The sequence below is a fragment of the Megascapheus bottae genome, chromosome 24 (assembly GCF_031878675.1).
Source record: "Megascapheus bottae isolate mThoBot1 chromosome 24, mThoBot2.hap1, whole genome shotgun sequence".
Classification (NCBI taxonomy): domain Eukaryota; kingdom Metazoa; phylum Chordata; class Mammalia; order Rodentia; family Geomyidae; genus Megascapheus; species Megascapheus bottae.
The window spans coordinates 12,248,270-12,268,259 of NC_143532.1; the positions used below are offsets into that span (position 1 = coordinate 12,248,270).

The 19,990-nt window shown below is 46.8% G+C and overlaps 1 protein-coding gene across 2 annotated transcripts in view; it reads left to right on the top strand.

Annotated features, from left to right (window-relative positions):
- The window catches only part of Ranbp10 (RAN binding protein 10), a 47,623-nt gene that overhangs the window by 20,158 nt on the left and 7,475 nt on the right, over window positions 1–19,990 (top strand). For both annotated transcript variants that reach the window (XM_090357419.1, XM_090357418.1), the window contains exons 4-6: window positions 12,213–12,380; window positions 17,050–17,072; window positions 18,930–19,114. In XM_090357419.1, the coding sequence (XP_090213545.1) occupies window positions 12,213–12,380; window positions 17,050–17,072; window positions 18,930–19,114 (376 nt within the window). The remainder of the gene's footprint in view (window positions 1–12,212; window positions 12,381–17,049; window positions 17,073–18,929; window positions 19,115–19,990) is intronic.

The window sequence follows — 19,990 nt, forward strand, 5'->3', positions numbered from 1 at the left end:
TTTCTCATTTCTTAGAGGCCATTGGTTGACATGAAGGCTGTTTGAGTTGTTTGGAGTGTGATTGGTGGGCAGAAGGAGCACAGATTCTAAGCCCGTTTGGGTAGCATAGTGAATTTCAAGCCAGCTTTCTTAATAAATTAAATAATAATAGTTACCACCCCCCCACACACACTAAAAACATCAGCAGGTGTAAGTAGTGAGACAAGTAGATACACTGAGTCCATTGACTTGTCTGTCCTATTATCTTGGCAGCCAGTCTGGATTGCTGAGTGGGGTTAGTTTCAGGCTGCTGCTTCAGCATTCAAAAGTGATGGCAGCAGGGCCGGGAGTTTGGCCTAGTGGTTAAAGTGCTTGCCTAGCATGCATGAAGACCTGGGTTCGATTCCTCGGTACCACATACATAGAAAAAAGCCGGAAGTGGTGCTGAGGCTCAAGTGGTAGAGCTCTAGCCTTGAGAAAGTCCAAGGACAGTGCTCAGGCCCTGAGCTCAAGCCCAGGACTGGCAAAAAAAAAAAAAAAAAAAAAAAAAAAAAAAAAAGTGATGGCAGGCAATACTCTTTCATCCTAGAAGAGGCTATAGAATGAAAAGAATCACCCTTGATCTGGGCCAGGGAGGCCCTGGGGTTAGCCCTGTGGGGTGGCCCTTCCAGTGTTACAAGGAAACTTGTCAGAGCAGGTACTGTCTCCTGAGATGTCTGTCCTCTCTGGATCAGGCCTTGGTTGTAAACATTAGCACTGGCAATCCTTCTGTGTATCCTTGTGCCATTGAGCTCCTGGGGGATTGTCACCAGGCAGTTTGCTTTTCTCCATGAGAAGCTTGAAAGCTTGAAGGGCTGCTCTCCAGCAGCATTATGGCAGAGTGAACAGAGATTCTTCTTCGCCACCCAGCTCCTGTTAGAGCTGTGGGTGATCTAGTGCCCCTATGTTCCAGACACTGTGCTAGATGCTTTATAGAGTGCATCTCATTTCATCATAACCATATGACATTGGTAGTTGATTGTGTACCTACTTTGTATTAGGCACCAAGCCCAGCACAGGATAAACAGACTTGGTCCCAGTTCCTGTCCCTGTGAACTTTTCCCGGTAGAAGAGACCTGTACTTTGATAACCTCACCTTGACTGGGCTCTTTGCACTTTGGTCAGGATAGTACAGGATGCCTTGAGAATGTTCTAGATTCAGGTGTTCCTGGCAGGTGACATTCAGGCAGTAATCTGAAGGATGAGAATCAGGTGAGGAGTGATGGGATGACAAGAATTGAGGAAGGCTTAATAGGGAGGAGGAGAGTTCTAAACACAATTGTGAAGGAAATAGAAAAGAGCTGAGTGCTGGGAGTTGGATGTAGGCCAGTGGGGCTGCTCTGTGTAGCTGACAGGGCTTGGTGAGGAAAGTATGGGTTTCCCCAGGTGTTTTGTTGGGACAGAAGATTGCATACCCCTGGGAAGGACAGCAGCAGATGCAAGAAGGCCAAGTTAGGACATGGACTACTGAGACGTAGTCCAGAAGAGCATGTAATAACTTGTCCTAGAAAGACAGGAGGAGAGGGTGGAAATGACAAGGCCTTTAGGAGGTAATTTAGCTGAACTCAGTATGGTCAGGTTAATGGATAATTGAACTATAAGCCACTAACGATGTGCCTCCATTGTTGCTGACCACTTCTCTAAGAATGCTTTTTTGTTGTTGTTGTTGTTGGATGTAGGACTTAAACTCTAGGCCTGAATGCTATCTCTGAGATATTCACCTCAAGGCTACTGTCCTGATCCTTGAGCCACAAGGCCATTCTGGTCTTCTGGTGGTTAATTGGAGATAAGAGTCTCGTGGACTTTAGTGCCTAGGCTGGCTTTGAACCATGATCCTTAGATCTCAGCCTCCTGAGTAGCTAGGATTATAGGCGTTAGCCACCGCACCTGGCTTCAAGAATGCTTTTTTTTTTTGGTGACTAGGTGTAATGGTTGAGTCATCAGCGACTTGGCAGATAGAGATAGCAAAGGATAGTGGGTCAAGGACAGCCTAAGCAAACTGTGAGACCCCCATGTCATTTGGAATGGTAGTGTATATTAGTGATCCTAACTATTCAGGAAGCCATATAGATGGTAGGTTCTCCTAGAAAAATAACTAAAGCAAAAAAGGGGTGGGAATGCGGTTTAGGTAGGTAGAAGTATCTGCCCCAGGAATCATAAGATCTTGAGTTTAAACCCCAGTACAGACCACAGAAAAGGCAAGCTTTTATTTAAAAAATGGCATGGCAGTGGCAATGTAGATGCCAAGCCTCAGTCACATTAGGAGCAGAAGGAGCTGGAGAGTGAGTCTAGTAGCCCTTGTCTGAGTCAGTCCAAGAAAGAGATTAATATAGGAAGCCCAGCTTTGGTCTTTCCAACTGCTAGTACTTGGTCTTTGGCTCTTGATTCTTCATCTTTTGAGCCCTTGGGAGAGAAGCTTGTGAGGGATGAGCAGCCCATGTGTGGAAGGAAGCTATTTTTCTTACAGCCCTGATCCTGTCAAGTATGTGAAGCCAATCTGAACTGATGCCAGACTGACTTGATTCCTTCCCCTTTCTCTCTTAGGTAAATGCTCCTCCACTATAGAGGATTGTCTGTCTCTGCTTTCCTTTTTCCTGAGCTCCTTGTTTCTCTGTTCCTTTTGAGTTCTTAATTAGTGAAGTGGGAATGAAGATGGGAGCATAGTGTTTGCCTTCCTTGAGAACTGAGAGGTTCTCAGACTTTGCTGTGGTCTGCAGATAGTAAGTTGAGCTTGGCTGCCCTTAAAATGGCAGAGAAGGGGCAGCCAAGGGGCCCTTTGGCAGAACTCAGTTTGCTCCATTGATTTCACTCACCTTTGAGCAGGTCACCCCTTCAGAAACAACAGCTCTTTGCATAAGGTCCAGCAGGAATGGAGGCTATTTTCCTGCAAAGGCCAGGTCCTCCCGTGTTTCCTGCCTTGCTCATTCACTACCTCTTCAGCTTCCAAGTGAGCTGCTCAGAGTAATTTTTAGTCCCTCCTGTTCTTTATCCCACAGCAACTCTACTGCTTTCTAATATGCCCCCTTCTTCCATCCCTATGCCATTGTCTCTCCCATGGGTTATTTCTTGGGCTACTTCTATGGCCATGATTGGTGTGTCCATATCAGACCGCTTTTCTACTCTGTGATTAGTACTCCTTGTCTGCTTTGGGCCACTGACTCTGTTACCAGAAGTTTCTTCTTCAGCCACATCTTCAGCTACCCTCTGCCCCTTGCATCCTATCATGGCTACATGAGTTGAGACTGTTGTTTGTCTTACTGTGTTTTATCAATGTGGTGGGCTTCAAGAAGCCATCTTTGGTCCTGGTACCTGTCTGCAGTCAGGTCTCTTGGCTGCAGCCTGCCTTCAATTTGGAGACCTTCATTTGGAGCCCAGTTTCACCAAACTGATGTAACCTTGTAGCAGTGACTGCGTAGGAGGAGTGACAGTTTTGCTTTCTGATTTTCTTTCTCTCTCTTGTTTTTGAGATTTTTCTTGTTTTCTCTTAGTGCTGATAGAACCACAAGGCCTTGCCCAACTAATGTCCTGTTACCAGGTTGAATGCCCCCACTGCTTTAAAAAAAAAAATGTTTTATTATTTAAATGTTTTTATTTTCTTGTATCAGTTCTGGGTCTTGAACTCAGGGCCTGGGCACTGTCCCTGAACTCTTCAGTGCAAGGCTAATGCTCCTCTACTTGAGCCACAGTTCACTTCTGGTTATCTGGTGGTTAACTGGAGATAAGAGTCTCGCCGGGGCCCGGAGTTTGGCCTAGTGGTTAAAGTGCTTGCCTAGCATGCATGAAGACCGGGTTGGATTCCTCGGTACCACATACGTAGAAAAAAAGCTGGAAGTGGTGCTGAGGCTCAAGTGGTAGAGCTCTAGCCTTGAGAAAGTCCAAGGACAGTGCTCAGGCCCTGAGCTCAAACCCAGGACTGGCAAAAAAAAAAAAGAGTCTCTCAGACTTCAGTGCCTGGGTTGGTTTTGAACCAGGATCCTCAGATCTCAGCCTCCTGAGTAGCTAGGATTATAGGTATGAGCCACCAGCACCTGGCTATTATTATTTTTTTCTTTATATAGTACTGAGGAATAGAACTCAGGGCCTCATGCATGCTAGGCAAACCCTCTACCACTAAGCCACATTTCCAGGCTTTCCCCACTGTTCCACTCTATATATCAGTACTCAGAGTTATTGAACCAGAAGCAGAGTCATGCTAGTCACTGGTGGCTCATGCCTATCATCCTGGCTGTTCAAATGGCTGATATCTGGGGATTGCAGTTCAAAGCCAGCCTCAGAAGGAGTCTGTGAGACTCTTTATCTCTCTAATAAACTATCAAAAAAAGGTGGATGTGGAGCTGTAGCTCAAGTAGTAGAACACCAGCCTTGATCAAAAAGAAGCTTAGAGACATCTCCCAGGCCCTGAGCTCAAGCACCAGGAGTGTGCACACATGCACACATGCACACTCACACTCTCACATGCACAAACTGGCTCTCCTTAGTCATGGTAGAAAACAGAGCTCAAAGACTATAGCCTTTGGGGCCGGGAGTTTGTCCTAGTGGTAGAGTGCTTGCCTAGTTTGATTTCTTGGTACCAAATACATAGAAAAAAGCCAGAAGTGGTGCTGTGGCTCAAGTGGTAGAGTTCTAGCCTAGAGAAAGCTCAAGGACAGTGCTCAGGCCCTGAGCTCAAGGCCCAGGACTGGGGTGGAGGGGGGAAGACTGTAGCCAGATTGTAAAATAGTATGGCCTAGCGGCTAAGGATGTGGCTCTTGAGCCATGTTGTCTACAATCATATCCTGGCAGCTTTGCTAACAGTAGTGATTATTTAATTGCCCAGTGCTTTTAGTTTACCATCTATAAAGTAGAAGTGGCATTGGTAAATAAGGTGATGGTTATGAGAATTAAATTAATTAAATGCTCTAAAATGCTTAGAAATACACACAAAAAAAAGGTATACTTGGGCCAAAAGTGTGACCTAGAGGTAGAGTGCTTGACTAGTATGCACAAAGCCCTGGATTCAATTCCTTGGTACCACATACACAGAAAAATCCAGAAGAGGTGCTATGGCTCAAGTAACAGAGCACTATCCTTGAGCAAAAGTGCTCAAATGCTCATAGACAGTGCCTAGGCCCTGAGTTCAAGCCCCAGGACTGGCAAAAATAAATAAATAAACAAATAAATAAAAAGACGTGCTGAAGGAATAGCTGTTATTATTGTTATTGTTATTGGTAGCAGTAATTTTCCTTTACCTAAAGGACATTCAAAGTTCTTATATGAATGTCTGCCTAACATAGTGAATTTAGCTATCATCAAAATTGCATTTTCTCAAGTGAGTATTTAGTAGACCTGAGTGCTACCTTCTAGCCAGAGCAGGATGGTGAAAGATGATGCATCCAGTCAGGATGTTGTTTTTCCTGTGCTTTCTTACAGGTTGTACTGCTCAGCAGGGACATCTTTGCCTCTAGGACTGTCAGGGGCAAAGGGAATGCTCTGTAGGATCTCACTGGGGCATGTGATAACAGGAATATTTCATACTTGGGACTGTTCGACTCAGACCTTGGGAGCTTATGGGTGTTAGTTTGCAATAGCAAAGATTTCTGTGGGAAGATGTGGAAGTTTTGTTTACCTTTTGCAAGGTGTTCTTTGGCCTCAAGTGTGAAACCAAGTGTGAGGTGTGGTCTCAAAGTAAGAATGTCAGAATCCTTGGCTAAATGACTCAGAATCAGGGCAGGATGATCTGTAGGCAGGTGAGTGTACCTCAGCCTCACCCTTGTCTTGGTAAATTGGTATAGCCTGGCAGGGCAGGGCAGGGGCTTTTATCCCAGGAAGAGATTGCTGGAGTTGCTGATAGAGAGTGGGATTTTGACTTCTCCCAAGCTCAGGTGCTTACATCTTGCTTCTGTGTCCTGCCTGTGCTTTAGAGCTAGGGAGACCCAGGGTGTGTTGATAAGAGGTTCACTTGCATTAGTATTGGGTAGCTGTCATTCTCTTTTCCTTTTTTATGTGGAAAGGCACAAGGTGTGGTACACATTACTGTGATTAGTACAGTCCTTCAAATGAAAATCCTGGCCCACTGAGACATACCTTCCTTGATTGAAGCTATAGAAAGGGGATAGCTAGAAGAATCACAATTGAGGATTGGGAATACAGGAAAGTATCTCCTGAAGCCCCTGATACTGAAGCCTTGACCTGGAAGGGCAGGAAGAAGGGTGAGAGAGGACTGTCTGCTAGCATAGTAGTGATCAGGTGTGCATCTTTGCTCTCCTAGAGCCCACCTTACCAAACCCACTCTGAGTGGTCTGTTAGGAGCATAGACTCAGCAGGAAGTTGCCTCTGTTAGGTGGGTCACACTCTGCAAACAGATGATCCTTCCCATCTGCACATGCCATGAGAGAGGAACCACTGATAACAAAGATCATGGCAGAGTACCAGGGCTCTGTGCCAGATTGATGAAAAAGGGTGAATAATTACATGATGTTCAGTATCTTTCCTCTGTACCCCTCTAAGGGTGTAACACATGCAGCAAAAGTTGTCTGCCTAGAACAAATAGCAGTACAGAGGTATGGAACAGCAGATGGGTTTCTAGTAATTTGGAAATGCTGTTTTCTTTATACCTGCGAACAAACTACCCACTCTGTAGGATGGGACCCTTGTCGCTCATAGCTGATAAGCCCTGCCAGATTGACAATTAACCCTATGCTCTCGGAGAGCTTGTGATTTTACTCCAGAATCTACAGTGCTTCAGAAGTGCCTGTCATGGTGCCACTGAGGCCTTCCATGGAGGAAGCCATGTTCTTCTCTAGCTGAGTGAATTGAACCCTCAGGGCTCCCCTGGGATGTCTATCTTCCTCACCTCAGCAGAGCACTTGGGCACAAGCCTGGTATGACTGTAGGCCTATGCAGACCTCTCAAGCCATTACCTGAGACCAGTAGAGAAAAGCCATCTGGTTGTTGCCTGTGATTCAGTCCCATAGAGTGTCTTGAGGAAGCCTGTCTGGAAAAGGATCAGCAAGAGATTCTTTGAAGCCACTGAGCAGCTGCCCAGAACAGGGCTGTGAGAAGAGTTTTGAGGCTTGTAAACCTAGAACTCTCCAACCTATGTTGTCTTTCTCATCCTGTCCCTTCTCTGAGATATCCTTGGAGGATATTGTGGCTGGAACTGAAGGAGTAGCTTTCCAGAGGCTTTAGAGCCCTGGCAACAGGTTCAACAGGATAGTCTAGAACACAAGATGTTTGGCATTTGGGCCCCAGGGGCAAGGAGCTGGTCAGAATTATTGGTGGCAATCATGGTGTGATGAATAATATCAGTGCCCAACATACACTATGGTCCCCAAGGAGGAGCTTATTTTATGTATGACACTCTCTATCTCTCCCTGTTGGGCCTTGTGACCTTAGCCATGTTCCTTCTGCAAGGGCCTCTGTCTTCACCCATAGGAGATGTGTATTTCTGTAGCATCTCTAGTATGCTTGGCTACTTTTTGAAGTCTTGGATTTGTCTGTCTGGGCTGGCACAGAGATCCTCAGGTCTCAGCCTCCTGTGTAGCTAGGTTTATAGGTGCACCTGGCTATATCTGTTTCACAAGACCGTGTCATCCTTTTCTTTAGCCTAGTTTAAGGTGAATGAACGGCCTAGCTTGTTCTGGGGGAAAATGGGAGGGAGCCTAGAGTATATAACTCCATAGGATAAACTAGCCACTATGTGAGCCTTGTCCTGTGCAGACCCAGCTAAGACCTTCCTGGCTGCCTCTGGCCTCTCCTGGATATCAAGAATGACACAAATATAACCTATGGAAGGCTCCTTTCTATGTAGGGCAGGCTATATCCTCCCCAACACTTCAAAGCTCCAAGGCTTTAAGGCAACACTGAACTCAGTGGAAAGCCTTGGAGCCCCTGGGAAGGCATGATATCATTCCACCTGGTTTCATCCCTGTTATCATAAACTACCTGCAGAGGCTTTTTTTTTTCCCTCTGCTTCTTTACTGTGACATTCTTGAGGAAGCACTATGAAGAAAAAGACCATGCACCCAGAGTCCAGCTGTCCTTTCTGCTGGCAGCTGCCAAAGGGTTTTAGCTTTAGGTTTGCCTTGATTCAGGATTCTGAAAGCTCAAGATAATAGCCATGAGGGTGCTGTGACAGGGAAATGTTGTGACAAGATTATTTTCTGTTGCCTTTCAGCATCTTCTGAATGAAAAATCTCTTCTGCTTTCCCATTGTTAAACTGTTCAAGGCAATAGACCTTTTTGGGTTTTTTTGTTATTGTTGTCTGTGGGTCATGGGGCTTGAACTCTGGGCCTAGGCGCTGTTCCTGAGCTCTTCAGCTAAAGGCTACCTCTATAAGAGTCTCATAGTCTTTCGTGCCCTGTCTGGCTTTGAACTGTGATCTTCAGATCTCAGCCTCCTAAGTAGCTAGGATTACAGGCATGAGCCACGTGCCTAGGTTTTGTTTTGTTTTGTTTTGTTTTTGTTTTTAAAGATAGTTGGAGAGGTGGCTCATGTCTGTAATCCTAGCTACTCAGTAGGATAAGATCTGAGGATCAAGGTTCAAAGCCAGCTCGGGCACAAAAGAACCTGAGACTATTATCTCCAGTTAACCTCTAGAAAATAGGAAGTGGGGCATGGCTTAAGGGTAGGGTGGTAGCCTTAAGCTGAATTGCTCAGGGACAGCACCCAGGCTAGTTCCAGCCCCATGACCACCAAAAAAAAACAAAAGATAGTTGGGATCATAGAGAAAGCATCTGTCTGAAGAGGTGTGACTCAACATGTTAAATAACCCTAACATAATGTCCTCCATGGCACAGGGGGCCCTCCACAGCAGCCCCATGCTCAAAGGTCCCTTCGCCATCCAGCTGCAGACCTTTCCCCTCCATGGCTGGCCTTGAGGGTGACAATCTAATAGCTATTGGTATGACCATTGATTTCTGCTAAGTGCTGTAAAAACCACGCGGCTTCCCCAGGAAACAAGGACATGGAAGAGCAGATAGTCAGGTTATTTACTGGGTGAGGTAGGTATCATTGGGACAGGAGGATAATGACCAGCGTGGCCCAGGTCCACTCAGGTCACAGGCTAACAACAAGAAGGTATAATACATCTAGGTATAACAACTAAGTTAGTACTCAAGGTGGAGAGACTAAAGCCCTGAAAGAAGTTTACCTGAGGGAACCCAGGGGCTAAGTGTCAGAATTAGGATTTAAAATCAGAGTAAGGCAGAAAGATAACGTGAGTCCAAGAGTTTGAGACCCGCGTGGGCAAACTTCCATCTCAAAAAAAAAAAGCAAAAAAAAAAAAAAAAAACAGAAAGCCAGGTGCGGTAGCTCATGCCTGTAATCCTAGTTACTCAGGAGTCTGAGATCTGAGGATCATGGTTCAAAGCTAGCCTGGGCATTAAAGAACATGAGACTCTTATCTCCAATTAATCACTAGAAAATGGGAAGTGGGGCTGTGGCTTCATGGATATGACAGTAGCCTTGAACTGAAGAGCTCAGGCATAGCGCCCTGGCCCAGAGTTCAAGCCCCATGATCCACAAAAACAACAACAAAAAACAACAACAACAAAAAAAAAGGAACATAAACAAATTCAAGTCCTTGATCTCAAAGTCCATTGGTGGCTAGATGACATTTATTGGGGAGATGACTGCTTTGTATTCAAGTTATCTTCATGGGAAGTGGGGCTGTGGTTCAACTGGTATAGTACTAGCCTTGAGCACAAAGAAGGTCAGAGATAACAGGCAGACACTGAGTTCAAGCCCAACAATGACCTTCCCCTCCCAAAGAAAATCAACTTTCTTTGGGGCTGGGAATGTGGCTTAGTGGCAAAGTGCTTGCCTACCATGCATAAAGCCCTGGGTTCAATTCTTTGGAACCACATAAAGAGAAAAAGCCAGAAGTGTTGCTGTGGATCAGGTGGTAGAATGCTAACCTTGAGCAAAAGAAGCTTGTGAACAGTACCCAGGCCCTGAGTTCAGGCCCTAAGACTGGCCAAAAAAAAAAAGCTTTGTGGATGAGGCATGGGGGGTTACCCCTTACCTGGTCAACCTTCAATCAGCCACAATCCTGGTCCCATTTTAGGGTTCTGGGCTAATATGCTGATGTCGTTCAGTAGTAGAGCCCTCTCCATGCTCCTCTACTCTGGGACTGAGGCCCTTAATGTGTCCTGGCAAGTGGGATGGTATGGGTAAGCTCCTAGGGAAAAAAAAAGTCACGATGGAATCTGGGTGTTGGTGGGCTCCATCTTTAATCTTAGCTACTCTGGAATCTGAGATCTGAGGATCACTGTTTGAAGCCAGCGTAGGAAGGAGAGTCCATGAAACTTTCTTTTCTTTTCTTTGCTCTTTCTTTCTTTCTTTCTTTCTCTCTCTTTCTTTCTTTTGTTCTTTCTTCCTTTCTTCCCCCCCTTCCCCCCCGTCATTCCTGGGGCTTGAGCGCATTTCCTGGGCACTGTCCTTGGGCTTTCTCAAGGCTAGTGCTCTACCACTTGAGCCACAGCCACTTCTGGCTTTTTCTGTGTATATGATACCAAGGAATCAAACCCAGGGCTTCATGTATGCTAGGCAACTACTCTACCACTGGGCCATGCTCCTGGCCCTCCATGAAACTCTTATTTCCAATTAACCACCAAAAAGCTGAAAATGCTGCTATGGCTTGAGTGGTAGAGTGCTAACCTTAAGCAAAAAAGCTCAGGGACAGTTCCCAGGCTGTGAGATCAAGCCCCAAGACTGGGAAGGAAAAAAAAAATTATGTTGGAGTCTCCAGCATTCCTACAGGGAGTTTCCTACTTCTGGGTCACTGTAACTAGGAGTGGTGTCTGGGGATGCCAAGATGATGAGCCATTTCCTCGTCTACTCTGTACTTCTATGTTGGATCTTCTCATCTGACTGATGAGGCAGAGGAAGTGGGTGGTGCTGCAGCATCTGAACTGAGCACGGTGGCCTCTTCCTGGCCCATCTGTCATGTGGCTTCTTGCATCACTAGCATCTGATAGGTGCCTGACGTGGCAAGGGATGGGCTTCTCTGTGTGGGTGTTAGGCTGCCGCCTACCCATTAATTCTCTTTGGGAATGACAAGGCCTAATCTCTTTGGAGAGGAAAGAATGGTAAATTGAGTGGCACTCTGTCAGAGTGTTGTCTCCATTGTGCAGCTCCAGCCGTCCTTTTTTTTTTTTTTGGGTGGGTCATAGGGCTTGAGCTGGGCCTGGGAGCTGTCCCTGAGCTCTCTTCAGCTCAAGGCTACTGCCCTACCCTTAAGCCAAGATCCATTTCCCATTTTCTAGAGGTTAATTGGAGATGAGAGTCTCAGGTCCTTTTGTGCCCGGGCTGGCTTTGAACCTTGATCCTCAGATCTCAGCCTAGTCTGGGTTGGTTTTGAATTTTAGTCATCAGATCTTAGTCTCCTGAGTAGCTAGGATTACAGATGTGAGTCCCCAACATTGGCTTAACGGCTAGGAATTGTTATCTCACCAGTACATCACTTGCATAGTATGAAACAGGAATGATGAAGAGTTAGAAAAAGAAGGGAGGGGAGAGGAGTGGGCCTCCTGTGCCAATACCTTTGTTGGGCCCAGGAAATTATCCAAGCAGCTTTCCCACGGGAAATTTTAATTAATGTGTTTAAAGTAGACATGCTAGAGTTAATGGGGTCACTGACTGTGACTGAGAGGTGGTCATAATCTGCCTGTCTGTGCTGAACATGCAGGGGTGTAGGTTAGCGGACATGTGTAGTCTCCCTTAAGTAGGTGGCTACCAGGCAAAAGCAGTTGAATGGACCATGTAAGAGACTGGGGGAACATGGAGTTGGTGCTTCTAGCCTAAGAACAAGATGAATTCTTAGGTCAGTGATATGAATACACTGCAACACCCCAGGCAGGGGTCAGGGCTTCTGCCCACAGATAAGGACCTAGATTCTTCACTTCTGGGTGGATCTGCCAATGGTAGACTTGTGAGGCCAGTTCCAGCTCTCTCCCTGAGTGCTTTCTGGTAAGTCCTTTCCCAGTTTTGGTTCCTGACATAGCTTCTCAGTTGCTTTGGACTTACTATCAGAATGTGCTTAGGGTACAGCAAGACTCTCCGTGAGGTGGCTGTACCAGAGGCCATGCCCATGAGTGCTGACTAAGACTAGAGCAAATTGGGGAGGGAAAGTGAGGAAGGGGGGTGGTTTCTGTGACTGATATGTTCCCCTCAAATACATCATTTCAGCTATTGCCACTCTCTTCACTCACAGGTTGGGACAAGCATTCTTATGGTTACCATGGTGATGATGGGCATTCCTTCTGCTCCTCTGGGACTGGCCAGCCATATGGTCCCACATTCACCACAGGAGATGTGATCGGCTGCTGTGTCAACCTCATCAACGGCACCTGCTTCTACACTAAGAACGGCCACAGTCTTGGTAGGTGCAAAGGAGACCTTGGAGGGTCTGTGTTATGGAACTATTTTAGTGTTGGTTCAAGGCAGGCCTTGAAGTTAAACCAGTGTCTCAAAGCCTCTGCTGAGTTTTGGGGAGCTACAGCCATTTTCAGCCATTCAAACCCTTTTTTTAGGTGAATGGAGGGTAGCAAACGAGAGCAGGGAAGGCAGCTGTTGTTCACCTGTCTAGTCAGCAAGTTTAATCAGCCTGGGTGTTGAGAGTGCAGCAGTGCTTTGCTCATGACCTGCCTGAGGCACTTGTTGGGGCAGGCATTGGATAAGAAATTTGAGAGTCCCATAAACATGGTTGACAGTTGTGGGTATTTGCATTCCTGTGCCCTGACCCAGACTTGGCACAGTCAGGATGGTCAACATGCTGGTTGTTGTGGAGTAACATGGATGGTTACAGGATGGGAGATAAAGAGATAGACAAGACAGATCCCTGGCCTGCTCATGGTTGATGCACAACAGCCTTGGCAAAATTACCCTTTGAAATCAACAGAGACAGGATAGAATAGAGAAAAGCCAGAGGAAAGGACAGATAGCCTGAAGTAAGAACAGTAGGAAGGGGTCTAGGAAGTGAGGTCAAACACATTAAAGGTACAGCTGCAGCCTGGCTGCTTTCTTTTGTTCAGGGCTATCACCCTATCACTTGTTTTTGTTGTTTTTTGTTTTGTTGTTGTTTTGCCAGTCCAAGGGCTTGAACTCAGTGCCTGAGCACTGTTCTTGGATTTTCTCAAGGCTAGAACTCTCCTACTTGAGCCACATCACCACTTCTGGCTTCTTCCTTTCTTTTTTTTTGTCCTGGGACTTAAGCTCAGGGCCTCAGCACTGTCCTTGGGCTTTCTCAAGGCTAGCCCTCTACCACTTGAGCACAGTACCATTTCTGGCTTTTTCTATGTATGTGGTACAGAGGAATCGAACTCAGGTCTTCATGCATGCTAGGCAAGCACTCTACCACTAGGCCAAACTTCCAGCTCCCGGCTTTTTTTGGGGGGGGGGAGGGAGGAAGGGATCATGGATAGAACTAGCCTGGGCACTGTCCCTGAGCTCTTCAGCTCAAGGCTGCCACCCTACCCCTGGGCCTGGACATTGTCCCTGAACTCCTCTACTCAAGACTACCGTCCTACCCTGGAGTCGAGCTCCACTTGCCATTCTCTAGAGGTTAATTGGAGATAAGAGCCTCAGGTCCTTTTGTGCCTGGGCTGGCTTTGAACCTTGATCCTCAGATCTCAGCCTCCTGAGTAGCTAGGATTATAGGCGTGACCCACCTCGTCTAGCTCCAGGTTTTTTCTGTGTATATGGTACCAAGGAGTTGAACTTCGGTCTTTGTCCATGGTAGGCAAGCACTCCACTAGGTCAAACTCCAGGCCCATCACTCTATCTCTTTAACCACAGTGCCACTTCCAGCTTTATCTGTTTAGGTGATACTGAGGCTTCAGGCATTCTAGGCAAGCACTCTGCCACTAAATTACATTCCCAGACCAGGGTGCACTTTCAAGAAGGAAGGGATCCAGAAGCTGGTGGTTTATACCAGTAATTCTAATTACTCAGGAGGCTGAGATCTGAGAATTGCAGTTAGAAGTCAGCCGGGGAAGAAAAGTCCCCATGAGACTCTTATCTCTAATCACTGAAAAAAACTGAAAGTGGAGCTATGGCTCAATTAGGAGAGCACTTTGACCTTGAGCACAATGAGTCTCAGGCACAGTGCCTAGGCCCTGAGTTCAAGCAACTTGACCAAAAAAGGAAAAGGAAAAGCAAGCTGGCTCACCGCAGCAAAAAGAGCTCAAGGACAGTACCTAGACCCTGAGTTCAAGCCCTGTGACTGACCAAAAAACAAAACAAAACAAACAAGGAAAGGCAAGAAGTAGTTGGACTAGTAGAGCATACAGGAGTAATCAGCCTGGAGATGTGCCTGAAGGGTCCTTTGGAAGGAGAGCCATCTGTGAATGTGGAGAAACTTAGCATTTAATGAAGCTAGAGTGGCCAATTCTTGCTGAATCTTCTCTTGTCCCCATTTCCTTCTCATAAACCATCTTATCAATAATGTGCTTCATACTCTAATCCTGTCCTCATTAGAGGGGCAGGATGGCCTTTCTTGCCTCTGTCCTTCCTGCTCCCTTCCTCTGTCACAGTACTTGCTTTGTGTGCCATTACTCAGTTGTCTGTGTCACATGCCATCTCTTGCTGGATTTGGAAGCACTTTAAGGACCCAGCTTGCAGCTGTTTCTCTAGACCTATTACAAGTCCAGGCCACTGAGGCCTCAGCCAGTACTTGAAGAGGAATGAATGAGTAAATGGAGACAGGAAAGTGAAGTTGAATTCACAGGTGGTCTGTGCTTTCAGAGTTAGCACAGAGCACTATGCTCTTACAAGATCCTCCATTCTCAGCCTCTGTACCCCAGACTTCTGACTAGTTATGCCTGGGTCTTTTTCCATTTTTCTTTTGTCAGTCATGGGACTTGAACTCAGGACCTGGGCACTGTCCCTGAGCTCTTACTTGCTCAAGGGTAGTGCTCTTCTACTTAGAATCACAGCTCCACTTCTGGTTTTCTGGTGGTTAATTGTTGATAAAGAATCTCAGACTTTCTGGCCTGGGCTGGCTTCAAACCTCAATCCTCAGATTTCAGCCTCCTTAGTAGCTTGGATTTTAGGCATGAGCCACCAGTACCCAGCCTTTTTTTTTTTTTTTTTTTTCCAATCTTTAGGCATTTCTAATGCATGAACCATATTCCAAGTCTTGGCCTAGAACTCGTCTTATCAGTACATTTGGCAAGCCTTTGTGTCTGATCTTGATCTAGTCATTCTTCATGTGGGTCAACTTAGTTCTTGCTATCACAGGCTTACAAAGGGCTGGAGGAACACCATTGTCTTGTGAAGTGGTATGAGGAGGGAGTTCTTTCCTTGTCCTCAAGGCCTGTTTCCTGAGTGCCATTATGTGACAGAGGTGGACAGGCCTGAATACTTATCTTTTGCCCAGAAGTATGACAGTTGCTTCACTCTTATAGTCCAACCACAACTCACCTAGACCTAGACCTCATGGCTTCTGAAGCACCTTCTACAGATTGCCTTGTGTTCTTTTTTCCTTCTTGAGCTGAAAGATTACCCCATTCTACAGATGAGTCCAGAGAGGTTGAGTTACTTACCAAAAATCATACTGCATCATAACTGATAGAGCTGGATTCCTTCTTCTTCCAGGGTAAACTGAGCCTTCTCCAAGAGTGAGCAAAATCCTGGCCACTCATCTTTGAGGGCAGCTCTTTGCCAGACTGGAGAGTTGCCAAGGGACTGCTGATCCTGCATGTGGGGTTCATAAGTGACCTCAGACTATTGAGTTTATGATTTTCCCCCATTGGGGAGTAGAGTAACTCAGCAAAAATGAAGATCATCTGTTTCTTGGTATTTTATCCATAAATGAGTGCTAGAGACAGTGTGCCCCTTCCAAGGCTTTTCTAGGAGAGCTGTGGTCAGGCTTCATGTGTTCTGTCTAGCTAGATTTCAGATTCTTTTCTTTCTTCTTTCTTTTTGGTCAGTTGTGGGGGCTTGACCTCTGGGCCTGGGCGCTGTCTCTGAGCTCTTCAGAAAAGGCTACCACCCTACCCTTGGGCCTGGGTGTTGTCCCTGAGCTCCAGGCTACCAACTTGAGCCACAGCACCACTTCTGATTTTCTAGTGGTTAACTGGAGATAAGAGTCCCATGTACTTTAGTGCCCAGGCTGGTTTTGAACAGCAATGCTCAGATCTCAGCCTCCTGAGTAGCCAGGATTACAGGTGTGAGCCACTTGCCCTGGCCCTCAGATTCTTTTCTGGATAAAGTCTGGATTAGAGGAGTAGACTGGGGATTTCCTATGAGTCAGTCAATTGAAAACCTTTCAGACTAGAGACTCATAAGATACAGACTTTATCTAAAAATGGAAGGGCTATGAGGTATTGGCAGGGGCTCCCATGCCCGGCCCCTACATTATTTCTCAGTTGGGCAAACATGAACATTTTGGTGGATATTCTGAGGCCCCACTTCTTCCACTGACACTCCAGCTTATGACTAAGGACTTTGGACATCCAGCCCCTTCTTCTGGCAGGAGGGTTTGCAGGATAATACAGACCATTGTTGACTGGGGTTTGCAAGCTTGGAGCACTGAGGAATGAGTGTGGTCTACAGATGGGCAAAGGCCACCCTGTCTGCCTCTGCTTCTCTATCAACGTAGCCATGCCACTGGAGCATCAAACTCAGACTAGAAATTCCTTCACTTCTGGCAGCACTGTTACTGTTGGCAATTCATTTAACCTGAAATGTACTTTCCTTGTCTGTGAAATGGGATAAGAATGCCTGCTCCGCAGAATTGGTAGATGGTTGGATTAGGTAATGGGTACAAAGAGTTTAGTACAACAATTGGTTTTCCATAAACAATGATTAGATCAAGAGGAGCTTTGGTCTTGAAGAGCCTGAGGAGGTGATAGCTTGGGCTTAGTCTCTTCTAGTACATTTTCCTTGAGAAATTAGAAGAGCTGTGGACAGTTACCTACTCACCTGACTTCCTCTCTGGCCTAAAACTGTCAGGCTAGGTCCTTGGCCATCACACACATACAGTGGCCGAGGAGAGCAAGGGACTAGCCCTGTCTAGTGGCCTGATCACTGTTTCTTTTGCCCTACAGGTATAGCCTTCACAGACCTACCGGTAAGTACCACCAGTGGGCCTGCCCCTTCCTGGGCTATTGGGGGCTGCCTGGGATGGGGCATGGGAGTACCTGTAAGTGCACAGTGTGGAGTCTGACCCTTTCCTCAACCAGGGATGTGTGCTGTGCTGTCAGCTTGAGGGTACCAATGGGGGGTACCTGCTGGTCTTCCTCTCTCTCTCCAGCAGCAAGGCCTGGTCTTCCTCCACGACTCTTAGCAGGTGACAGAAATTTGTGGTATTTCCAAAGGCAGCTGTGGGGTGGGTAGGGTGGAAAGATGTTGGTATTAGAATAGCTCCATGGCTTAGCTGGCTGAGCCAGCTCCATGTGGCTTACAGCCAGTGGGCTGGGTGCACAGTATAGGAAATTATTTCTGAACTATTTTAGGAAGCCAGTTCTTGAATGTGCCCATCAGAAATCCCTGGGGCACCCCAAGGCCCTCAGGGATCTACATTGCTACCATTTTGGGTTCCTCCCAAAGTAAGAGAGATAAGCTTAACTGTTAGGTTTTCTCCTCTTAGAAAAGGATGGGTTTAGAGTTGCCAGAGCTTATAAGTTCAGGGCTCTTTCATCTCTTGTTGCCAATGCTTCGCTATGAGTCAGCAGACATGGTCTCATGCAGGGCCTCCACCCAGAATGCAAGGAGCCTGGCCTGACTGTATGTGCACTGACGAAGGAAGGAAGGAAGGAAGGAAAGAAGGAAGGAAGGTTTACTGACTGTGTTGGATGTTTAGGGATCCTGAGTACCCTATAATGAATGCCCTAGGGAATGTCCTTGTGATCTGAGGGGACCTCAATCTAATTACAGCATCCAGGGCCATGTTCAAATCTCCTGTATATGCATTGGAATCCCTGTCTTCCACCTGAAAACCTAGAAGGAACCTAGGAAAATTCTGACCCTAGCTGGGGAAGAATCTAGGTGGAAACATGACATGAAATGAGTGGACGTAAGTGAAAGCAGTATTCTGTCAAGTTCTAGAAAGTATAGGAAATTACTATCCCTGTGGACAGTGATGGGTCAGTGAGGAAAAGGGAGGAAGGAGAGCTCATAGTGGGCTGGATGAACCCAGCTTGCCAAGGAAAGGTGCATGGTACTCAGGAGTGACATTTGGTCTAAGAATGGGAGGCAAAGAAGAGACTGGGGGACCCTGGAAAGATGAGGTACAATTACTTAGAGAAGGTAGATAAGGCTCTAGGCAGAGGTGATGGGAGCCACAGAAGGCACTGAGTGGTAGAAGCTGGCAGAAACTTGATATGGCAGAGGAGAAAGTGTGGGAGCCCCATACTTCATTGCCCATAGATATTCTGCTCAGTGCTCTCTGGAAAGATAATGGTTTCTCACTCCCTTTTGCCAACCTAGTACCACTCACCTAACCCTTTGTCTGCATTTCTCTTCCCTTGTCTTTTGTTTCAGTTCTGACCCTTCCTTTCCCCCGTTATGTAGCTCTTTGTGTGTGTGTGTGTGTGTGGCCAAGGAGTTCTTAGCCCTGGATCTTTCTGAGAGGCGCCATCATAGATCCATGCAGCCACTTTCATGGACATGCCTGCAGGGTTGTGCCCAGCCTGCACTGCTGTGTCCTGGATAAGTTTTAGAAGGGACTTTTGGGCCTTGGGTACACAGTGTATGTGGTGCAAGGCAGGAGATGCTTCATATTGAGCCTTGCTTGCTTTCTTTTGCTTTCTCTGTTTAAACTTCGGGTTATAGCGTCCCTGGTAGGGAGGTGGGCCAAATGTAGTTTAGCTCTACTACCTATTTTGCAACTTTCTTCTAGCACTAGTGTTGGCTGGCAGGAGCCATGGAGATAAAGCAGGCTCTGCTATCCCTCAGGGCCTGACCTGACATTCATTCTCCTCCTCAGGCCAACCTCTACCCCACCGTAGGCCTCCAGACACCTGGAGAGATTGTGGATGCCAACTTCGGGCAGCAGCCCTTCCTGTTCGACATTGAAGACTACATGCGGGAGTGGCGTGCTAAGGTCCAGGGCACTGTCCACGGCTTTCCTATCAGCGCCCGGCTTGGCGAATGGCAGGCGGTGCTGCAGAAGTGAGTGTCAATCCCTCTGATGCTCCTGTAGGTTGCTCGTAGGAATTCTGTAAAGAAGCATACTCACAGGAAGCACTCCTAGGTGATTTAGCAGTTGCCTGCTTCTCTCTCAACATGAGCTGCTTCTGGTCAAACATTTGCACCTCAGTCAGCTGTTGGAAGGCTCTGTGTATAACATTATAACACATCTGCAGCAACTGTGTTCCTCTCCCAGACCTAGGGGCTTGAACTCAGACTCTTAACTCTGTCCCTGAGCTTCTTTTTGCTCAAAACTATCACTCTACCACAGCACCACTTCTGGCTTTTTCTGAGTAGTTTATTGGAGATAAGTGTCACAGTGTTTCCTGTCTAGGCTGGCTTCAAACTGCTATCTTCAGATCTCAGTCTCCTGAGTAGCTAGGATTATAGGCATAGCCACCAGCACCCAGCCATCTCTTGTAGAAGATGTTGTAGAATGCCTTGTGGTCTCTTCCTCTGTGGACAGTATTTTCTAGGAAGTATCCACCCATCCAAATTCTGGCCTGAGGAAGTCATACCTGTGGTCAGACCACAGGTTAGTAGTCTGTTAAGGCTGGTGCATCCACACCAGTGGTGGCAAGACCAGCCAGGCCAGCTCCTTCACTGATTAATTCCCAATCTGTCCTGGAAGCTAGCATTGCTGAGACTCCATAGAGGCCAGGTTTGAGTTTTTCTTTGGCCAGCTGCAGTCCTGAGTGAGACAATGACGATACCCTCTCTGTTAGGAGGAGGGCTAGTAACTTGGCCCTAAGGGTAGAGAAGGGTTTGGCTTCCACTAGCCCTCGTCCTTGCCCCGTAGAGATACCAGGGTGCCAGGGTCCCTTATGTGGGATTAGGATGTACCCTAGGTTTTTTATG